We start from the raw sequence: 22532 nt of genomic DNA on the forward strand, positions 1-22532 counted from the left end.
GATTGCTGTACATCGCCGCCAAACTGCACTGCTTAAGACAGCTACAAACGTCGGGTTTCAATAAAGGCTTTATAGTTTAGACACAGCAATGGAGGGAGCGCGGACGAAATGGATTTGACGGAAGAAATCGGGAACTCGACCCAGTAGCGCCACCAAATTCATTGTGGATGGTTGCCGCTGCCAGATCCACGAAATTGGAGCAGGTGTGTGTACCACCACGTAAACAAACAAAGTCTCTTTGAGGGTCTGAAGAGACAAACATGGGTTTTTCCGAGCAGAAAAGCTTTCAACAAAAGTGACAACCATTCGCTCGACCAAGATTCTCGAAAACTGATTCCGAGACAGGCGAACCATTTCTTGTAACCTTGTTAAACAAGGGACATGCTTTTCTTGCTACTTTATCCAAAGGCTACGACTCGGACTCACCGTGTCATGACCATCGTGCTAAACTGGTGTAAAATAAAAGTCTAGAATTTTTTTGTGGCGTGTAAAGACTCATAGACTGAAAGGGATGCATAGTCTCTTCCCACCCCCTCCCAGAAAGTGCAACAGCCGCACAGACAAGAAAAACAAGAGGTCACACGCAGCATGCCATGGCAGACAGAGGAAACACCGACAATCGGAGCCTTAAAGTTCATTCCATCACACAAGCACGCACACGATACATCATGTTACTACTGGATTATCGTCAAAACCGACAGAAAAGAATGAGACCTTCACACGATACGTCCAGTCAAGAGAAAAGGAGCATAGCCCAGACTAGTTCTTTGACGGTGAAGATGGACTACCACGCAAAAAAAGCCTATTTTGTGTAGCTGTTCTCAGGGGATTCTGTAGACTTGAGTTGAAGGTCGACAGCGATCGCGAGATGATCGGAAGGATAGCCGTGGCAAGGCAAACCTCCATGTGCACGCACCGCCTCTTCGCTGACGCCGGGCAGACGAGCTACAACCTGAAAGGAAACGAAAACAAAGAATGATCAATGCATAAAAATTGCTAGAAACCGCAGAGAGAACACAGGCCAAAAGGAGAGAGAAACAGCAGCGGACGAAGCACGAAGCGGACAAAAAACAGGAGAAGAAAAGAGAAAACACGACGGAAAGAGAAAGAAGAGAGAACACACAGGCTGAGCCGCAGATGCCTGATGGAACACACGAAAAGAACAGGTAATGAGGAGAAACCAACGAGGGAAAGGGGAAAACATGTGCCAATTCCGCTTATCAAAAAAAAGGACAGTTTTCACCACCGGTTCGGCAATGAACCCTCTCTCTGTTGGGCATTGCTGGAGCCTTCCGTGGACGCTGAGAACATCGGCGAACCACTTTCTCTTTCCTTGTCTCTGCGTCCCGTGGGCTCAACTCTCTGCCTGTAAGAAACCCCTCTTTTGTCTCCGTTTTCGTGGTTGTTACTTCTCCATTCTCAAACCGTGTTGTCGCCGTCTCCTCTCTCTTTCTGTCAGTTCTTCTTCCTGCACTACGATTTATGTTGTTCTGCTCATCTGCACAGTTTCGACATCCTGCGACACCGATGTTATTCTTTCCTTAACTTAAACTGAAGAGTCAGATACCTTGAAATCGGAGGAGGCGTAGATGTAGTCCAGGGTAGCTTGGAATCCGGAAACGAAATTGGAGAAGGCGAGAGGAGAGTCTTCGTAGCAGTCGACGAGATCCAAGTCTCCAGGAAGACGGAGAGCGACACCAGGCTCCTCTCCGGTTCCTTGTTCCCCCCCAGCTTCTCTGTGATCGATTCCACTCTCCATCTCGTGTGGTCCTTTTCCCTCATGCTCTGCATTCCTTGATTCTGAAGCAGCGGCAAAAGCGACAGCTGAGTCCGAGGAAGCCGGAGATGTCTCAGGCAAAGACGGTGAGACAATTGTGCCCGGAGCATCTTCCTTCTTCATTTCAATGCCCGATTTTGCCTCTTCGTCTCCATTCTTTTCCTCCTCGTCTTCCGCCGCTGCATCTTCGTCCTTCTCCCAGCGAAACGCTAGACCTACGAAGCCAAGGCCGCACGAAGAAGAGTTGCGCGAAGCATAAACAAACGAACCTGTCTCGCCTTCCCTCCACTCTCCTTTTTGTGTGGACTCCTGCAGACTGGGCGTACCACAATCCTGCACGAGCAGTTGGTCTATGGGCTACCGTTGATTCTGTGCGTTTCTTTCCTCGAGGGGGTACACCAGGTGCGGTCACAGGTAATGCATGCATGGCGAAAGGGTCCTTTCTCGCTCTCTCTCGATGCTGTCTCCTGTGGTCGACCGTCATCATCGGTAAACCCCGCTGTGTTCTGGTGCCCTCGTTCGTCCCTCTCCATAGTGAAGCTGCCTTTTTAGTCTGAAAATGCCGTCCAATTCTTTTCTTCTTCCTCGCACCTTGCCCGTCTCTCTCGCGCGGCTCACCGTCATGCCAGTCGTCTAGGTATGCATGCACTGCTTTCTTTTTTAGCAGCTTCAGCCCCCCCGAGCCCGGTTGACAGTTGAAATCTCCACACATGATTACTGGCGGCAAGCGACGCGATGCAGAGAAAGAAGCAGGCTCAGCAGGCGCAGTCGAAGAGTCTTCACTTTCTGCAAACTCTTCTCGGAGCGTCTGTAGGAAGTTCGTCATGACGTAGATCTGGAGGACGCGAATGTGCTGCACGTAAGGCAAAGAGAAAGGCGTGGTCACAAACACTGAGTTTTGAGGAGCTTTCACGGAGAAATAGGAAAAACAACTGGGGTGACAGTGGCGTACTGTGAAAAAGAACCCGAGGAAAATCTTCGGAAAAAATAAAAAAAAGGCGAGGCTAGTCAGCGCCCCGACCCCAGCCTTACCGTCGTTGAACAGAGTCTGAAATGTCCAAACGCAGGGGCAAAACTGGGAGTGCACGGAAACAGAGAGGCAAGTCCAAAACGCATGCAGTTACGAACGCAGTGATGCAGGTAATCTAAAAGATTTCCATCGCAAGCTACGCATCCACTTCATCGAGCGATTCGTCAACCAAGAGTTCCGACACGAGAAAACCAAGCACGGTAGCATCTCAAAAGGCCGTTCCTCGCGCAGCGCATGCAACTCAGTGAACAGCGATTGCCACGAGTATATATATATATATATATATATATATATATGCATAAATATGTATCTGTCTACAGATCTACCTCCCTTTTATTCGGTGTACCTATTTGTGGATGCATCTCTTTTTTTGCGGGTGTCTTTCTGAGACTCGCAGCGCCAACAGGTCCTCACAGGGTAGGTCGTGGCACTGCACTCGATACTTTTTGCCGTCTTTGACAGTCGCCAGGATTGATTTCAACCGCGTCACGAAAGGACGGTAAGACGCACCACCAGGGAAAGACGCACATCGACGCGCTCAGTGTTCTTGCTTGTGTAGGACGCACGAACGTCGATCATGGAAGCAAACGCAGTCAACATCTAAGCCGAAACCCCCAGAAGAAAACATCTGGATCGAAGTGTACGAACCTCAAACCTTGGTCAGCGGACTCCGGTTTCTCGAGTGAGCACGCGTCGCCTACGTCGGCGTCGGTCGCCCATCCCCTTCCACCATGGAGAACTATTCTGCAACGCATACGACTCTTTTGCGGTTTCTGCCATTCTCCGAGGCACGGACTGCAACGCGCGGCCAACCTGGCCTTTTTGTTACGGAACGATGGCATGCAATACCGATCAGACAACAACTGGAGCTCGACTCTCGCTTGCACATTGCGTAGCAGTGGGTTCCTGGGTTTCTAGGAACCCCCGTTTCCACAGAAAATAACTTAGGCGAGACACCATGCTCTTGCGCCTTGAACCTGAATTTCGAGGTTTCTCGAAATGCTTCTTACTCGAGCGTAGGGATGGAAGAAGAGGTGAGTGTTTGCAACCACGAGCGTCTTGGGCAGATCTTTCTCGTCGTGTGCCTCGCGTGTGTCTCTTCGCCTCAAGATGGCAAACTGCATTACCGTTGTCAAGTGGGGAAGAACGTCAGTCTGCGGCGAGAGAAAAGAGAGCGGGAATGCATGCACAGGCTTCTGCAGGGAGATGCAGACGCGAGACACATTCCAGTGAGACTCTGCCCCTCCCACAAAAACTTCATGCGTTAGAAGTGCAGACAACGAAAGCTTAATGCACGGCGCATGCTGTAGCACACATGCATACAGTGACCACAGAGTCGATCGATATGAAACCACACACACAAAAGGAAGTATATACATATATATATGTACATATACATATATATATACATATATATATATATATGCATGTAAGAGACGGAAGAGACAGACATAGGCACAGGTCGATACGGATATACATAGGGGCACATACTTATGTATATCCATATATGTACATATACATGTACATGTACATATATATATATATATATATAAATGGACGCATGCAGGTAAGAGTTTCCATATATATGAAGAGATGCGTAGACGAGTCGACACAGATTAGCTGAAACGCGTCTGAGACTCGCGTGTGTGTGTCCTTCAGTGGAGACACTGAGGCCTTTCTCTTACCTCGAAATGCGGCCACTTTCGCCGGAGCTCGGCCAGGAGTTCGTCGTACTGCGGATTGGTCTACTCAACGTCGACAAAGAACAAACGATGGAAGAACCACGCGTCTGTTTTTCACTTGAATGAACAGGTCGCTTCATGCTCGGGTCATGCCGCATGCATAGATGTCAACCGAGCGAAATGGGTCACTGCCGCAGATAGCAACTTCGTTCTTCCTCCCTTATGCCGTTGCTTTCTCGCACTCGACACGCATGCATGCGGCTTCTCTCTGAGTCTGTGTCAACTTCCACTCTTTCGTTAGAGTCGCCCTGCCGTACCAAGAGTTCCTTCTGGAAGATGACGCTGCCCTCTCTGAGAACAGAAAAATACTTTTTCCGAATGAGCAACGCGCACCCCTCCTGCACCCGAGCCTTGAATTTGCACTGCAGAAACGCGTGGTACTCCTCCTTGAACAACGGCGCGAGAAAGGAGAAGAACAGCGACGACGAGCTGTACGTACACCCGACGCAACGCACACACAGAGGCCGAGACGCCACATCAGAGGTCGGCAGACGAGGAAGAGCGAAAGGGGGGAAAGGGAAGGCGACGACAAAAGTAAAGATCCGATACAGAAAGCACACAAAGACAGACAAAAACATGGACTTTGATCCCGAACTCCGTATCTGGTTCAAAAACGAGGGACTCTCGCCTTCTGCTCGTGGGGTCTTGGGGCGCCTATACAGACACCCCAGCAGTGACAGCGATGTGAACGTTGGATGATAATTTCCGCAAACTTCCTCTGGAGAAACACATACGTAAAACGGGCATTGTCTCTTCATCGCATGTTGCCTCACCCCACATGTGGCTTGTCTCTGTCTGCAATTTCGGCACCTCTGCCCCGCATTGTACAACGGTTTTGGATGAAAACCAATGCAAGAAAAAGGTGTATGTTCGCTTCCAGACACACGAGTAGGAGTCGGCGGAATCGAGTTGTTGTATCGTCAGAAAAAAAAGAATCCCGAAGAGAGAGGAAGTTGTGGCAAACCCGTTCATGCATCAAAGTCGATCGCTGGTGTCTCTCTTTCCTTGTCTTCTCCTTTTCGTCTCGATTCGGTGTTCTTGCCTCTTATTTGCCTTATCCCTTCCCCCTTTCCCCTTCTCTCTATTCCATCGTCATTTTCTCTGTACCCATCTCTCCGTTCTCGCAGGTTCTCCGCCTATTTTTCTTTTTCCGGAACGTTTTCTCACCACTCCTGCAGAGCCACGATGTCTCCGTCCAACGCATGAAGCTCTTTGCCCAGAAGAGCCTTCCGATGGTGCAGATCCAGGTGGTGTCCACTACAGTAAGGATACATAGCCTGCACTGCATGCGGGGTACGCGCATAGGCGCCTGCTAAAATATTGAAGCTACAGACTCGAAGACTCTTTGAACTCTTCGCACGCACCGATGGATGCGAAGGCACAGAAGAAGAGGCAGCAGGAGACAACGAAGGTAAAGAAGAAGGAGAGGAAGGAGAGAAAGCGTTGTTGCGTTCGAAATGCCAGTCGATAGAGGGGCAAGGAAGAACAGGTGGGAGAGAATTTGTGACGCTGAAGACGCTGTAGAGGGGATGGTAGGCTGCATAAAACAGAGAAAGCGAATGAGGAATGAATGGAGTGTCAACCGTCTACGACTTTCTGTAACTGCAGACAGAAGAAAGTGAGTGGGGGACTTTCCGAAATCGAAGACCAGTGACCCAAATGTTAAACGGAAAAATGAGATGTGTGGAAGCTGTGTTTTCACGCACACTGATCCATCATACTCCGCTACATGACAAGCTTGAGCATGGGATGTCCCAAAATGTAAGAATTAGTGTATCTACCTTCTCATACATAACCACATATATTTACGTACATGCATATATAAACACATAAATGCCTATATGGTGTAGCAATGCACACATCGAAACAAATGAATAAATAGAAATATATTCCGTCAAAGTGAATATACACCGCGGTGGCTGTAAAACGAGCAACTACTTACCGCGAACATTTCTCAGGAGTTTGCGGCCACTGTGCTTGTGAAAAAGGCAGCACGGAGTGTCTATACTCAGCTGGCGGGGCGTGAAGTGGATTTCCTCTCCGGGTCAAATCTGTCTCTTTCGCATTCATTTGCAATTTCTTTGTCTCGTCACTCTTCCACTGAATTTCCTTTTGCCATGGCTGCACTTACCTTTGAGGATCAGCACTCTGCCTTCGTCTGCAGGCTTGGGTGTGTAGTGCTGGCAAAAGGCGCATGCATGCCGGAAGAAAGATGGTGTCGAGACAGCCGTGGAAAGCAAAGGAATAAGAAAGAGCGGAAAGGGAGAAAAAATAAGAGAGTGAAGGAGAACGCGATTAAGGGAGAGGAGAACACAACGCGAAGGAGAAGAAGAGACAGCAACGGTAGAGGGGTAAGGAAATAAGAGGAAACAGGAACAAATGGAATAGAAGAGGGGGAAGAGAAAGCCAGAGAAAAAAGAGAAGAAAGGGAAGGAAGAGAAGAAAGGGGAAGGACAGGGACAGCGACAGGCAGCAAAAGACACATGCAGGAGAACGAGCGATTACGAGAGAAGGGGAGACGGGAGAAAAAGGGAAAAGTATTTGCAAAGAAGTTTGTGTGAGCTGCGAAATCGAGGAAGTGGAACAACGCGAGCGAACTGGAGAACGACGTTCCTATCGAAAATGAAGAAGACACGTGAAGACACAGGCACGTTATTCCCTGTGAGAGAGAGAAGATTCCTCCTTTCAGTGTCCACGTGAGTGAACGAGGACAGACGGAGCAGACACCAAAAGAAAAGAAAAAAAGGAGAAAACTCGAATTTCCCGAAATGCACTGCCATCTCAGGGGCGTTCCATATCATACGCAGAACGGCTGAAGCTCTGTAACTACAGATGCGCGTATCCATCATATATGTAACTACACCTGTATGCAGACATGACACAGATAGCTACGTTGCTACACAACAAGATACGCGGATATACAAATGCCTTTACACCAAGACGTTTGGCTTTTGACCGACATCTGCAAGTAAGTGCCTGCAGACAACTTGTTATATGTGTGGGGAATCTGCAACTGTGTCTGCCCTGAAGCGACTTGTTCTTTCGCAAGTCAGTCGTAAGACGAGGAAAAATGTCTCGTCACCCTGGCAGCAGAGGGATCTACCTCAGTATGCATCGAAAACGAATTTAAAACGAAAGGCGAGAAGAGGCAGGCTATTCACTTTCTCGATCTCTCGTAACAGGGTGTAGCAGTTTTCCTCTCACCCGCCCTCGATGGATCACCGGGCCATCCACGCCGCTGTCTTCGTAGCGCCTGAGAGACGACGTGCAAAAAGAGGAGAAATCGAGAAGAAATCCAAAAGTGAGAGACGGACGAGAACAAAGTGAAGAGGACAGACGAAAAAAATACACGGGGACGAAACCGATGCGGCGGCAGAAATAAAGAGAAATAGAAAAGGGAAGACGAAAGGATGAACGAGAAACGGCCACAAACAGAAAACGACATAGAATGAGAAAAACGAAGCCCATTCAGTAACGAGAAGGGAACGAAAAAAAACGAGCATGGGATACAACAGAGTTTCCGGGAAAAGAGCGCGAAAACGAGAGGCATGACGAGGCAGGAGAGTCACGAAAGACAAGGCAAAAAGCAAAGCGTTGGCAGAGCGGACAAGCAAAAACGACAACAAGGTATTGGCTTACCGGACCCAAGTTCCAGTGTGTTAAGAGAAAGTAGCAAGACATCAGACCAAGCCTGTGATAGGTCAATACATCCTGGATTTTTGTGCGTTAACGGCTACGCATACATCCATATTTATATATATATTTATATATATATATATATATATATATATAGAGAGAGAGAGAGAGGAACCTTCATACGAAGATACAGAGTTCTACATACTACGTGTAAACATATATGACCATCAAGCTTGATCTACACGGTAAAACGGGGCATTGGATCGAACCTGCGATACATCAACATGCCTTGCATGATTGTAAACTGGCGAGCAATGTGAATCAAGCATGCGAATTTTAGGTGAGAAATCGCGAAAAACCACAGACCCCACACAATATCAGAGAATAGAGAAGAACGAGAAGGGGAATGTCGACGGATGGCAGGGACGGAGCGCAAAATAAGCGGGAAGTTCCCAGGAGTGGACGTGGAGAGCAGTTGCCACAAACACTTTGCAGAATTGCTCCCCGCCGAGAAGAAACGAAAACGCTTGCGGCTCAAGAAAGAAGAGAAAGAGCAGAAATCGACTTGGGTCTCACCATTCAATGACAAGGTCATCTTCGTTTGCGTGCTCCGTGACGACGCATGCAAGCACCGGACACCTGACAGAAAAGCAGATTCAGCGAAACAGAAGGGGAGGGGAAATAGAAACATAATCCAGCGAAAGCACCCATCTGACAGACGAGGGCTCACACCCATCGCCTGAGCACCTGGAGGTCTTGAAGAGCTGCAAGAAGGTTGCATTGGAGCTCTAGTGGAAGAGAAACACACGGGATGAGAAGTGGAACTGATTCAGGGAGTGTATCTGAATTGCTCGCTGCTGAATTCCTAGCAACATCTGGAGCTCGAGAACGAGTCACGGCGCTCTTCTAGACTGTGGCGCCACACGGTTTCCGCGGATTTGAGGCAGCTTCCCGCTGCAGAAAAACGGATCGCGTCTGTGGTATATTATGGCGCGGCGAACATATCCTGGAGCTGTCGGCGACGCTAGGCCTGAGCGAGGTGTGTGAGTCTGGAGACTGAAGAAAAAGTCAAACATGGCTTCCACGTTTCGCTCGGGCATTTACCCTGTATAGACGGCTTGCGGGACGTAGATACACCGGGCGACGGGCGGGTCCCAGACGACTTCCAGAACGTTTTCGGAGTCTGCGCTTTCGTCGCGAGGCGAGAGCTCACTTTTGCCAGTTCGCTCTGCGTCGCCTTGCGGTGCGAAAGGAGAAAAACATATCAAAGACGCCCTCTGGAAAGACACGCCACAGGCCTCGTCTCCGGGAGCGACAGTCCCGTCTTTCCTGAGATAAAGGCAGCCCACGCTCGAGAAGGGAGGTACGCTCGCAAGGAAGGAGGGAGGGAGGAGCTTCGTTCGCGTGCATCGCCTCGAAAGGCAGACACCAGTGGTCGTCAAAGAGACAAAGGCAGTTGCAAAGCCAAAGAAGACAGTCGAAAAACGGGAGATGCTCGCAAACAACCGAATCCACGAAAGCAAAGCGCGCTGAATGCGAGAGCTGAAAATGGCACTCGTGTTCAGTCGAGAGAATCCGCCACATGCTTCTGAAATTGACAGTTTCCGTAGAACGCTGCAAAAGGAGGACTGCGGCAGACGCAGTTCGTTTCTTTTCCCAGTGCTGTCAGTCGATGAATCAGAGTCTCGTCGAGACACCCCGAGTCGCGCTCCCTGTCAAAAATAGACTCTTTCATCTTCTCCAACGGCGTTCTTTCATGTAAAACGCAGACACTTTTGAAGAGTTTTAGGCATCTCTCGACACGACGTCTCTCCGATCTATTTGGAAAAACATTCCCGTCGCCGTCGTCTTGCTTTTCGTTTGCACTTGTCGCAAGGTTCCCCATTAACAGATTCCTCCAGCCAAAATGACGCAAGCGCTTCTCTGGCTGAGAGAGAACAATACCCTCTTACGATAGAACAAGCTGCGCCCCTCTTAAAAGAGAACACCACCTGCTCTTGCTGGAAACTGAAACAGTATCCTCTTCGCTCTTCTTCTGCCTTCTTCTCCGCTTCTTCTACGCGTTCTTCGCCTTCTTCTCTTCCATCTTTTTCTCTTTATCCTTATCTGTCTCGAAATCCCTTTCTTCCCTTCCCTTCTTTTCGGCTGTTTTGCGCGGCCTTGAGTCTCACCTTCGGAGGAAGATGAAAGGCAAGTCTTCAATCGCAGCAGCCTTCTTCTCCTCGTTGTGCACTGGTTCTGTGGCTGCATGCGCTCCAGGCGAAGACTCCTCGGCCTTCTTTCTCTGCTTCCGCGCGGCCTTCCCCTTCCGTGTCTCCTCTGCGAGTCTCTTCTGCGTCACCTTTCTGCAGGAGAGTCGGAGGCGCTGGAGCAGGCGATCGAGAGGCTCTGAGCAATGGAAAAGACAGGGGAAGAGTCTCCGTTGTCTCGCGAAAAGTTCGCGGGCGAGACGTCCGCGGGTTCAGAAGAAAAACGCCAGACGAGGCGACACACAGACGGAGGTCGCAGAAGAGTTGTCGAACGAAAGGCGGAGAGAGTGCCAGTTCAGTTCAGAGCAGAGGAGAAGGAACCAAAGCCAGCAGAGACATGTGCGCCGCGCGCGAGAGAGTGATCAGACGAGCGAGAGAGAGCGCGGACGGAAAGAAAAGTCAGGGAGACGTAAACCGCAGAGCACCGATGCGCGAGCACACCGAGCCGAGACGGCGGGATACACGCCAGGAGAGACAACAGCTCAACGGAGGAAGGAAGAAGAAAGAAGAGGTCACCGGAACGCGATTGGTGGACAGAGAGAGAATTGAACACGGACGAGAGGAAAAGAGAAACGGACCTTCTTCCGATCGCTCAAGATTGACGCGCTGGCCGAGCCAAAAAAATGTCAAGAGCAGCTTCCCATCAGCCGCACGCGTTACCAAAAGGTCACCGAGTTTACTGCGTCTCTCCATGTTCTCGCTCTTGCGGAACGACGAAGGACAGGACGCAAGTGTCGCTTGTGTGCCGCCACGAACGCCAGAGACTGCAGAAGACGAAGGGGACGAAGCAGAAGAAGGAGAAGAAGAAGGAGAAGGCGAAGAAGAGAGAAGAGCTGAAGCAGACGATGGCAGAGAGGAGTAAATCAGAGAACCGTTGGAGGAAGAGCGAGGGAGCTGGTGGAAGAAAGTCTTCGGAGAGTCGCTTGTGAACAAGCGCTGCGAAAGAGAAGAGTATTCACGGAGACAGAAGGATGCAGCGGAAGGAGACACAGAGAAAGGACAGAGAGGACGACGGGAAGACTGTACGAGGGAAAGGCCGGGGAGAGACACAGTGGGAACGAGGGAGAGCGGCAGTTGACAGTGGACAGTGCACTTTCGTGAACGTACCGCAAGTCGAGAGGAGAAACAAAAGGACCACAACAGAAAAGTCGCCGGACGAAGAGAGGAGCCAGAACGGACAGAAGGCGCGACGCATGCAGATGAAGGATGGGCAAACGGGAGAGAAGAGAAGAAGCGGCACAGAGGCGCAGGACAGAAAGGAGAAGAGCGGGAGGAAACTGTTCGAGGGATCGGCTTTCCGGAAGACGCTGAAGGAGAGGAAAAGGGAAGAGACGGAACACTTGCAGACGTTAGAGGCGGAAACTCGAAGACAGGCTTCGTCTTGGCAACAGGAGCAGAGCGGCGACCGGGCCGCCCGCCGACACAGCCAGGAGAAGAGGAGGCGCGCAGAAGACGAGAGGAGCAGAACGAGAGCAACTGAGAGGAAGAACGAGGAGGCGCGCAAACCGGGCAGAGCGGAAGGCTGGCGCCCAACAGCGGGAGATGAAGGGAGCAGAGAAGAACGCCGGAGAAGAAGGGAGAGGAAAAGGACGTCAGAAACATCGGACGAGGGAGAGACAAGATCTCATCTACGTGTAGAGCTTCGTGTAGAGTCACCTTCAGGACCCCACGTCCTAAAATGTCTCTGCGTATGCGATTTACGTAGTGCCGATGTGAACAGGTAAACTCATCGAAGGTAGCGGTGTGCGCCTGCATGCAGCGGTCCAAGCTGTGAACGAAGAACTGCTTAACTTCGAGGTTGTCAGACGAGGGCGGAGACAAGAAAGGGAAGGCGGGAAATGGAGCGCGTGCAACGAGCAGAACAATCGACGGGCTATAGAGCTAAAACTGCGAGTGCAAAGAAATATGCATCGAGACAGGCGACACAGAGAGGCAAAAGCACGAGAGGACGCCGGACGAGAACAAACACGCACAAAAAAACGAACGAAACGAAGGAAAAGAGGAGACATCCCAACCCGGTTTCGCGTCCAAGGGATGTCGGAGAGTAGCCGACAGCATTCAGTCTACAGTTTGTGTCTCGTACGCTGGCAGACCCGCAGCGAGAGCGGGAGAGGAGTGAGTGGAACTAGGAGCATATGGAGAAAAAATACACAGGCGAAGACGGCAGTTTCGAAAGAGGCTAATTGAAGAAAAAGCAAATTCCAGGAGTTTTTGAGGCTTCTTGTGGCTCTGCATGTGGAAGCTTTTTTGCCGCTGCATGCGCTCGACAGCTACACAAATCTACACTTGTCGCGCTCCATATTCCCTGCTCTTCAATGGCTTTTTTCAGCTTCTCCGCTTGGGATGCAAAGATGCTTGAACCAACAAACTGGAACTCAGAACACAAAAGAGCACGAGTTGCGATGACATATCCAAGTGCCGCCGCGATCTTGGCGGCTGTGTTGTCGACGACGTGTTTGCTGGGGGGTATACACTGCGAGTTTTTGACTACTGGTTTAGATCTTGAAGGCTTCCTTTTACCGGATTCACTCCTTGGATTTCCGTTTTCACTATATCCACTGCCTTGCTCGGATATGGAGTGCCCAGAGTGCTACAGTTCCACTTCAAGATCGGAAACTCTGCGAGAGTCCCCGGGAGACAGATGTTGCCTAGTTGAAGGAAACTGGCACATCACAGGCATACCTCCCCAAATACAAGAAACTGTGGTACCGGACATCAGTTCAGCTGAAGTTTTACATAAAAGGAGAACTTCATGCTTGTGGCTGTGAGAGGAAGACTGAGGCACCGCAGCACACATTTGCCCTCGTCTGCATCAAGTACGAATAAGGCACTTGCGCTCTATCCACCTTTTACGATTTCTCAGGCTGAAGCAAATTCGGATGTGCATCCACCCTATCTGGTGTTGTGGAAAGACTGAGCTGCCCTTGGAATTAGACGCAGGTTTACTCTTTGTGTTTGGCTGCGTTTCAGCTGTGCTCCCGTGGGGATGAGACTGGAACGAACAAGATTCAAAAGTGCGTGCTCGCCTGTGAGGACATGTGGCGTTCCAATCCCACACGAAAGATACCATTCTCTGACCTTTACATCAACATGTTTAGCGGGCCTCGTGGTCAGCATGGGAGTTTCTGAAAGTCTTTGCTCGTGTCCCACACAAGGCGAAAAGCAACAACGGAGGGCCGCTTGGCCAGTCTTGCGTATAGTAGGTCTAGGAGGGAACACTGCACATCAGTTTAAAGGTTCCACGAAGCCGGATAACGGCGAGAAACGGCGGTCTCCACGTCGGACTTGTGTGGAACTATCCACTTCTCTTAACAGCGAGTGTAGTCCTACATCCAGTTCGATGAAAACATAGTCAAGTGGAAGACAATGTGATAAATGGATCGTTGAGAGGGAGGCTCTTACACAAATCTGCATTTGAATGGCAGGCACAACGCGCGACGTGGTCGCGAGTCACGCGGCAGTTACGACAGAGGCATGAAGAGTAAGTCGCCCGGTTCCTACCAGATGTTGCCGCGCCATGCGTGCAATAAAAGGCATTGATTCGTGTGGAAGGTCACACAGCAGATCACATATTTTGGCTCTTCGTAACGCCTCCACTTGAAAATTCAGCTCAAGCATTTGCACGCAGCCTGACTGTTGCACCACGGAGCTTGTGGAAAAGCGTCAAGGCACGCGCGTAACGTGGATGCTTTTTTGATTTCCATGAATAGAGTTGAAGCTTGTGTTCGCTCCCATGGTCTGTCAGGGAACTCTGTAATTGTCAGGAACAAAAATGCGCGGTGGGTAAAGAGATTGTCGCAGTCGGCGGAAAGTGGCGGTTCAAAACCCGCTCTGCGGAGAGCCGACTGCAGTCGTCGCGTTCGCGACAAACGCCATGTCACGTTATCTGCACACACAGCCTAGTTCAGCCGCTGGTATGAGAGAGCAAACGCTATTCCACTGCGTGTTTCTAGCTTGAGTTTCCGCGGGCGATTGTCATCTGGTGTCATGCTCGTGGACAAATGGACAGTGCCGCGTCACGAAATATACGTTTGTTTTGCACATACAGCTGTCGCCTCGTTCGATAAAGAGAGCACGGGGAGAAAATGAAAAGAACCGTTCGCAAGTCTCTTGCCTTCTTTATGCTCTCCTCTGTTCCCTCTCCATGCCACAGTCGGACTCACTGTGACTCTCAGTTTCTCGCCTCACGGTCTGCGCCGTCGCTAGAACACAGACGAGTTTGATTCAACACATGCCCACAACGCAAACGAGAAAACTACAGATTTGCTCGCGGCTGTACCTGCGAACGGTACACCCTTCTCCCCAGGCACAATGAAGCAAGAAAACGCATACTACCGCTAGTGTGCCTCGGAGAGTCGCTGAGCTTCGCTACGGACAGAGAAACATGCATGGAGCACACACAACCCAAACGGCACAGAAAACAATAGCCACACGCAAAGACACGGAAAACGTGCATGCGGTGGCCGACGGCCCTTCAAACGTAAAAAGAATACAAGACGCTTCCTCGATGAGGAAAACACTCAAAGTGTGAGACCGGGAGGGGACACAACGCGTGACGCTTACGTGGTTCGATCCTGAAGAAGCTGGATGGACCTCGCAATAAAGGTAACTGACGCACACGATTCCCTTCGGCAGCTGTCTTCAGCTGCATTTCTTCCTCGTTCTCTGTTGGCAACACCAATGCTGCGGCTAGTCAGCTCTTTTTCCGACCCGGAAAACTACAGTGTTGGAGCGTCATCAACCTGAGCTTTATTTCTTTATGTCTCCGATTCGCCCCTGTGTGTGTTGCGTTTGTCCTTGATGCTCATTTCCCCTCGTTCCTTCTCCCGATACTTCCCCAGTTTCGTTTCTTTGTGCCTTTTCGTCCCGACTCTTTGGTTACCGCCTCCGTCGTTCCACCTTTAGAACTGGAGACGCAGGACAGTTGTGTCGATGGCCTGAAATCCCAGTTTGTCCTCGTAGATGTGTCGAGCTTCAGGCTTCTCGACAGTCAGGTCTAGCCGGCCACACAAGTCTCTGTCCCTCACTTCTTGAATCACGGCTTCGCACAATTTCGTCGCTAGCCCGCGACCTCGAAACTGCTCACTGACGACGACACGTTCTAGACGACCATCGGGTTTCCGCCCCAAATGCGGCTGGAGAATGACTTCGCAGTAGCCAAGAAGGTCGCCTTCTACCTCCCGCTCGTTTCTGCAGTCGATCTCGGCGTTTTTCACGCTGAAACAGCACCAGGCAAAGAAAACCGGAAGACTGAGAATCGAGGCAACCTTTGCTTCTGACAGGGTGTCTGGACAGCGGGAGACGGACGGCAGCAGCGCACGGACCGCAGCGTAGTCTGTCACTTTCATTCGGCGCATAATAACTTTTTCCCCGTTCTTGCACGTGAGAATCTTTACGAAGTCACTCGGCACAGAAGAAAAGTGCGGACGAGAGTCAGTCTCGTCTCCCTCGGTCGTACACATTTTCTCGCGGTGGCACCACGCTTCCTGCGTCTCAGAGTCGCTTCGTTCATTATTCGCCTTTCTTTCTCTGTGTCTGGCGGTCCCCAGCCGTTCTTCCCTTCCCCTCTCTCCGTCACCGATCGGCGCACCTTTCTGGGCGCTGCATTTCTTGCTAGGGCACCTCGAACAGGCACCCGTGTCTACACCGCCGGTTTTTCTCCCGCAACAGGCACAGTCGCACTCGCATGCAGAAGTCTTGTCTGCCGACGTTCGACAGCACCCGCAGTCACAGGCACACGCCGTCGCGCAGCATTTGCAGCAGTGGCACTCCTTCTTCGTGCAGCACGCGCAAGAACAGGAACAACGGCCCTGTCCTCCGGAGCAACACGAGCATTTCTTTTTGTTTTTGCAGCACGCACATGAGCAACTGCAAATCGCACAGCAGGGACACGGGCACTTGCATGCGCCGTCGGTCCCTGCGCAGCACAGACACTTTTTGCAGCCTGCCAAACTGGGCTTGTCTCCACTCTCAGTTTGACCTTCGCTCTTGCGGCAGCAACGGCCCGTCGGCGTTTTGCCCTGGCAGCACGGGCAAGTGCATGCACAGCTCGCGTCCGAACAACAAACGCAGTTGCATTTTCCGAAGCTCTTTTTCGACTCTCCCTCGCCGGACGTGATGGTCACATCCGACGTGACTACAGGTTCTGCGGGACTCGAGGCAAACATCGTGCGGCACTCGGTTTCTGTAGACGTCACTTTCCCGTCGTCGCCCTCGATGATCACTCGCTCCCGAGTCACCTTGTTCACTGGGTCCTCAGAGGGAGCAACAAGGGTCTCTTCCTCGATGCGAGTAACGTCGCAAGCACCTCCGATTCGAGTCGCTTTGTCACCGTTTTGACAGCACCTGCACGGACATTCGCATTTCTTCTCGGAAGCGCAGCACGCGCGAGCACCACCAGCTGCTGGGTCCCGCTGCTTGCAACACGCACAGCTGCACGCACACGTTGACATGGCGTTTCCAGAAGGCAAAAAGCACCGATATTTACTGCAGTCGAGACGAGAAATATCCTGCGTGAGAGAAGGGGGGAAAGAACCGCGAATTAACGAACACCGCTAAAGTACGCTGCCTCTCCAGGCAGGCTCGACGGAGATTGGTCTGCTAGGATGCAAGTGGCTCTGAGGGTGAGAGCGAGTAGAGCAGCTGCTACGCCACGGCCTGGTGCAACAGTTACTCCGGAGGGAAATAGTTATTCGAATGTCGTTCGAATCTTAACCATCGAAATCGCCACACTCCACAATGACGTGGCCGCGTGGTGGGCACGGTTCGAATTCGCACCTTTTTACCGTCTGAAAAACTGCGAAGTTCGGTCGTGGACGAGGAAATACTAGCTAAATACACGCGGCACTGCGGAACACCACCGCGCGTATTTTTCCTCTACGCAGCAAAACGGACAGCGCAAACCCGTTTTCACGTTCCGGAAGAGTTGCAGATTGAAGCAAAAACAACACCGAAGCCAAAGGTCAAAAAGATTAGAAAGGCGTTTTGTCAAAAACGCTTCGTAGCTCCCCCAGTCGAACCCGCTGGATGCGGTCGTCGCACACGCTCTCAAAAAAACACCGGCAGTGGATTGCTGATGAGAGAGCCTGTACCTGGGAGAGACGGGCGAGCGGTTTCTTGAACGAAGCAAGCTAAAAACCGCGTTTTTCGTTGCCTTTTTTCCACGCAGGGGAGCACACTCACTGACATGGGTGGTAAAAAAACGCTGGTTCCTTTTTTTACTAGAGTTTTTTTCATTAAGAGTCTCGTAGCTTGACAATGACCACGTCGTGCATCGGCTTCAAATGTCGTGACGGTTTGCAAGCACCCCTGGTTACTCGTGCCGCAGACAGTGGGGATTGCTAGTTTATGGTTTGGAATTACTCACTTTCTCGCACTTGGAATCGGAGTGCTTGTACGATAACCACCGATGCATTATCAATGCAAGTACGCAGCATTTTCAATGCTCCGCTGCATCACAGCTGTCATCATATTGTACCTGAATGGTGTTTGCTAGCATGTCGCACGAAGTTGTGTGTGCGTGTGCGTCCTCAGACTCGATAGAAATTGAGGGTCGCATCTGAAAACGGGTTAACACGTGCAGTTTCCGTGCTCCTGAACTCGTGGTCGGGATACTTGGATGCAAGCGACAGATTAAAAAGAATGACTTTTACCTCTGGAGATCTTGCCGCACTTCAACCGAAGTGGGAAATGGACACTGTAACTATCTTCTGGGAACTGCCCCCTCTTTGCGTAGAACATTTGAACAAACAAGAACCCTGGGGGTTTCTGGTGGTCCGACGCACTCGAATGCCAGGCGTTCTAGTAAGGTTTAGAGTCCGATGTCCGATTCATTCTTTCTTTCATCGGAACGGGATTTGAAAGATGTAGGAAAGGTCTGAGGGATCTCACGTGCTAAATGCGTTGTTTTCGTTGAGCACTCTCTGTGTTTTCCACAAGCACATGGAACAAACGCAGCAGCACCGATTAAACAGCGGCGAACAGTAAACCTGATGTCATCCACATTCGGACGTCCATCACTCACGAGTGATACAAGGATGCCGATCCATGTATTCACCGCTTTCGGTTCGACATAGCCACGCTTCTCTAGAGAATCTCTAACTTCCTGCCCTCAGAAAGATAGTACGCTTTCCACAGTGGGAGCTCCCAGCTGGATATCGCTCCTTGTCTCAACCTGAGCTCGTTTGCCAAGCAAGTTGGGCAATATGTAACGTGTGACTCCACAGGTTCCTTCCCTTTGGTTTTCTGGTGTGCGCTTACGACACATTCCGTATGCGAAATCCGGGAGTTCTTGTATGAAGCGCCCCCATGTAGAATTCTCCCTGCTTTGTTACAAAAGCCCTGCGTACCCAATCCAGTAGTCTGCCCTGGGCATTGAAGTTAACCAACATATGATCCCTGTCTTATTTAACTCAGTTAATTAGTAAAACCTCCCCCGGCGAAGTGAACTGTGGAATTGGACATCCCTTGCACTTGGTCAAACTCGCGTCACTTGAGGCGGATGCAGAGGAACTGAATCCATCAGCGTATTCACTGCATATAGAATGACTATCTTTGCACACTTTTAAATGGTAGATAGGAAACAAAGTGCCTCCGCATACTGTTAACCCAGCTCACGCATTACATCTGGCGGTGAACTACGTTTCTAACCGCATCAAAATCCGACGGATGCATGCACTCAGCGCTCCGGGCAGGTGACCCTGGTAGGAGTTCGAAACGAGATGTGGTCTACGCTGTCGTGCGAGTCAGAAATTCCGAATTTCTCAATCAGGAAAGACCGTGGAACTGCCTTCCTGTGCAACGTGCCTCGCAGGTACGGCACAAACGGATATCCCAAATTCGTTGGCGTTTCGCCTCTCGCCTTTTCCTAGCGGGTGAGGGACATTGAAACGGCAGTCTCTCTGTCTCAGAGTTCTACTCGATGTTTTTTTGATTCTTTCCCTGTAAATCTCCAATGGAACAGCTGTCAAAGAAGCAGGGAGCGTTCCTGCATTGGACCAACAACCTACCGCGAGTGTCACCGGCCCGCACTGCCTCCTTTTGTGGTGGTAGCTGCAGGGACGGTCAGACACTGTTTGTTTACGTGTAGGTCGCGCACGGCGGATATTTTCTTTCGTCTCTGCACCTTCTATCCAATTTTCGGGTTCCGGTTTGTTTCTTCCTCCCTTCCCTCCTCGTTTTCCGCTGTGCCACTGAGTCCTTCTGGAGAAGTCGGTCCGGAATCAGCCTCGCCGAGCCTGTGCCTGCGAGAGTCGCGCCAGGGTAGCGTCTGATCTTTTCCCCGCAAAAAGTTACATTTCTCTCCAGCATTTTTCTGCTCCCGTTCACGATGACGCTAAAAGCACTCATTCTGTACAGTGGCATTGGTGGCATGCACTGCGGGCTTTACCACGCCCGCCTATTGCGGCGCCTGCGCATGCGTGGCATTTCGCCCTTCCCTCCACTCCCTTGTGGAGAAGACGGACAGGAAGCACATTCAGAAGGGGAGCTGCCGCGCCGCACTTCAAGACAAATCGCAGACTCTGCTCAGCCTGCGAGTGACGGAGCAGCGACGACGAGGCAGGAGAAACGCGGGGGACTAGAGAGCGAGAACCTTCGCTTCGATTTCCAGGAGAGTGCTTGCGACGCGGGTGAAGACCGGCGGCGGGAAGCGAAAGAGATCTCCCAGGAGGAAGACGATGACGCAAAACTCGTTGAAGCACTCAAAGGGATCTCCCGTGACGGCGATAGTGTCTGCATCCACCCCATAGTTAGCGAGTTCATTCGTCTCCCGCCTTCGCGTACTGAACCGTGGCCATCTTCCAGCATGCAGGCTGCGCTTTGGTCTTCTCCAGATAGGAAGGCTGAGCAAAAGAAACGAACTGGAACACGCCCCACAAGTGCACAGGGAGAGGGACAAGACCCAGAGAACGGTGAGCAAGCGAGACCTGATGAGAAAGAGCTAACGAATCAGAAGAAAACGCAAGGTGAGGTTAAGAGAGGCAACGCGGATACAAAGGGTAAACAAGAGGTCGCGGAGGGCAGCCTGCGTTCGCCGGTAATCCCTGAAAGTCCGGTACTCGAAGCTGGAGAGAAACTAAAGTCTTGTCCACCGACAGAAGAACCGACAACCGCCACAGCTGCCCCGTCACCTCGAGAAAGAGAAAACAGTCCAGGAGATTCACCGTCTTTTCTGTCGGATCCGGAGACTCCAAATCCGAATGTGGGGACAGTCCAAGAGCCTACTCGGAGCGCCGCGGAGACAGCGCATGCAGTGTCTCCTTCATCAGCGAACGCCATGACTCCATCAGGGGGCGTGTCTCCTCAGTTTCCTACGTCTCCTTCGGAGCCGAGTCGGGCGGCCGACCCCACACGTCCGTCCGAAGAGTCTCCTTCGCTGTCCTTTCGCCCTGACAAGGTCCCGGCTTCATCAGCCTCCAAACATTCCCCGTCTCCTCGTTTTCGCTTTCTCCCCTTTGAAGTGGTGGGAGTGATCGATGTGAATCCAACGGCGATGGATGTTTATCGCCAGAACTTGTTGCCTTGCTCGACATCTCCCAGTCCTCGACGCCCCTCGTCTCCTCCCAAGTCTTTCCCTTCGTCGCGACTCCCTTCCGCCAGTGCCCCTTTGACATCCACCAAGTCGATTGATTCTTTTCCTGCGTCGTTCTACGGGGCTTTCCACGCCGACATCTGGTTGGTGTCTCCGCCTTGTCAACCGTTTACGCGAATTGGCCTCCAGAAAGGGAACGCCGACCGCAGAAATGTCTCCTTTCTGTACCTCTTGGACGTCCTCTGTCAACTGCCGCATGCACAGAGGCCGAAGTACATCCTTTTGGAGAACGTTGTCCGATTCGAGGTCAGCGACACGTTCGACTGCCTCGTGCATGCGCTCGAGTGCGTCTGCGGGTACGAAGTGAACGTCTTCCACCTGAATCCTCTCCACTTTGGGATCCCCAACTGCAGGTCTCGCTGCTTCGTCACAGCGAAGAAATCCGAGTCGCCTCAGAGGAGCGACGCCCGCGCTCTGCGCCCCGCTCTCGCCTGGCGTCGGTGGCAAGGGCGCCTCTCGAGGCCGGCTGAGCCGACCAAAAAGGAGGGGGAAGCGGTAGGTAGGGAAGGCGGCAGAGAGGCGGACGGTGGGGAGGAACAACGCGCACAGAATGAGGGGGTGTCTGGGGATGACGGCTCGATTCTCAGGGCGAAGAGAAGAGGCATCTGGACGCTCTGGAAGCCCCAGAGGCGGCAGCGACACAGAGAAAAGGAGACAGACAAGAACGGACGAAAGGAGGAGATCGACGAAAAACAGCGGAAGAAGACACAGGCCGTTTCGACGAGTGGGCCGAGTTGCTTGGACTGTTGGAACTGTGAACGTTGCGTGCGTCGCCAGAAAAGACAGAAGGCGGGGAAGGAGACGCGCGCGGTCCTCAAGCATATTCCTGGAGTGTACGCGTCGCCTGCGTTCTACTGCTGCCCTATTCGGCCTCTGGAAGACTTTCTGGATGCGCGATTTCCGCCCAAGGCGCCGTTCGTCCAGACTGAGCAGCCGGTGACTTCGCCCTGCTTGACAGACCTGCGAGCGCCGCCCCTCCCGGGGGCCCAAGAGCCCCGGGTGACCCCCCGCCGCCAGGCGAGTGGGAGGCGCGAGACGAAGGACGAGGACGAGGTGCAGTCGTCCAACTGCGACGAGCACTGGGAAGACATCTCGCTCGTGCAAGACGCGAGTTCCAGTACGCCCAGGATGCAAGACATGCGCGCAGTTGACGCCGTCCAGTCGAGTCTCCACGCAGCGGCGTCGGTCTACTCAGCTCTGGGATTCGTTCCGGGGACCAAGCCAGGTATGTGGCGGAGGCAGACAGCAGCTCTGATTCTTTCTCAGCAGCAGAAAGAACGCATCTGGTTCAGTGTCGACCTCGTGCGTCGATGCGACAGACGCAGCAGCTGCTTCACTCGCTCGTACGGCCGCACTGGCCACGCGCAGTACGGCAGTCTTCTCGTCCTCGACGAAGACTTGGCTCTCGAACAGCGATGGGCTGCGTTTGCGCGGAAACTGCGTGCCAAGCAAGGTGGAATTGCGGACGGCGAGGGAGACGTAGGGGAAGGCGAGAGAACCCAGTTCG

At 51.9% G+C, this 22532-nt stretch overlaps 3 protein-coding genes across 3 annotated transcripts; 1 reads left to right on the forward strand and 2 right to left on the reverse strand.

Moving 5' to 3' along the window:
- Window positions 1–220: 220 nt before the first annotated feature.
- On the reverse strand, window positions 221–12580 carry TGME49_243590 (endonuclease/exonuclease/phosphatase family protein). The gene is made up of 13 exons (XM_002366817.2): window positions 11013–12580; window positions 10357–10573; window positions 9290–9514; window positions 8762–8824; window positions 7754–7802; window positions 6681–6729; window positions 5717–6086; window positions 4807–4978; window positions 4493–4552; window positions 3818–3961; window positions 2396–2630; window positions 1568–1992; window positions 221–952 (listed from the first exon to the last, which is right to left on the reverse strand). The coding sequence occupies exons 1-13, from the start codon at window positions 12187–12189 to the stop codon at window positions 803–805; spliced, it is 3336 nt and encodes a 1111-aa protein (XP_002366858.2). The 5' UTR covers window positions 12190–12580; the 3' UTR covers window positions 221–802.
- A 1052-nt stretch (window positions 12581–13632) lies between these two features.
- Window positions 13633–17406, reverse strand: TGME49_243600 (acetyltransferase, GNAT family protein). The gene has a single exon (XM_002366818.2). The coding sequence runs from the start codon at window positions 16884–16886 to the stop codon at window positions 15336–15338; it is 1551 nt and encodes a 516-aa protein (XP_002366859.1). The 5' UTR covers window positions 16887–17406; the 3' UTR covers window positions 13633–15335.
- A 224-nt stretch (window positions 17407–17630) lies between these two features.
- TGME49_243610 (C-5 cytosine-specific DNA methylase superfamily protein) lies at window positions 17631–22508 on the forward strand (the record flags this gene model as incomplete). Its single annotated transcript, XM_018780681.1, has 2 exons — window positions 17631–22250; window positions 22345–22508. Exons 1-2 carry the CDS (start codon window positions 19763–19765, stop codon window positions 22506–22508), a joined length of 2652 nt encoding a protein of 883 aa, XP_018637517.1. The 5' UTR covers window positions 17631–19762.
- Window positions 22509–22532: the final 24 nt, after the last annotated feature.

The sequence above is a fragment of the Toxoplasma gondii genome, chromosome VI (genome assembly GCF_000006565.2).
Source record: "Toxoplasma gondii ME49 chromosome VI, whole genome shotgun sequence".
NCBI classification, from domain to species: domain Eukaryota; phylum Apicomplexa; class Conoidasida; order Eucoccidiorida; family Sarcocystidae; genus Toxoplasma; species Toxoplasma gondii.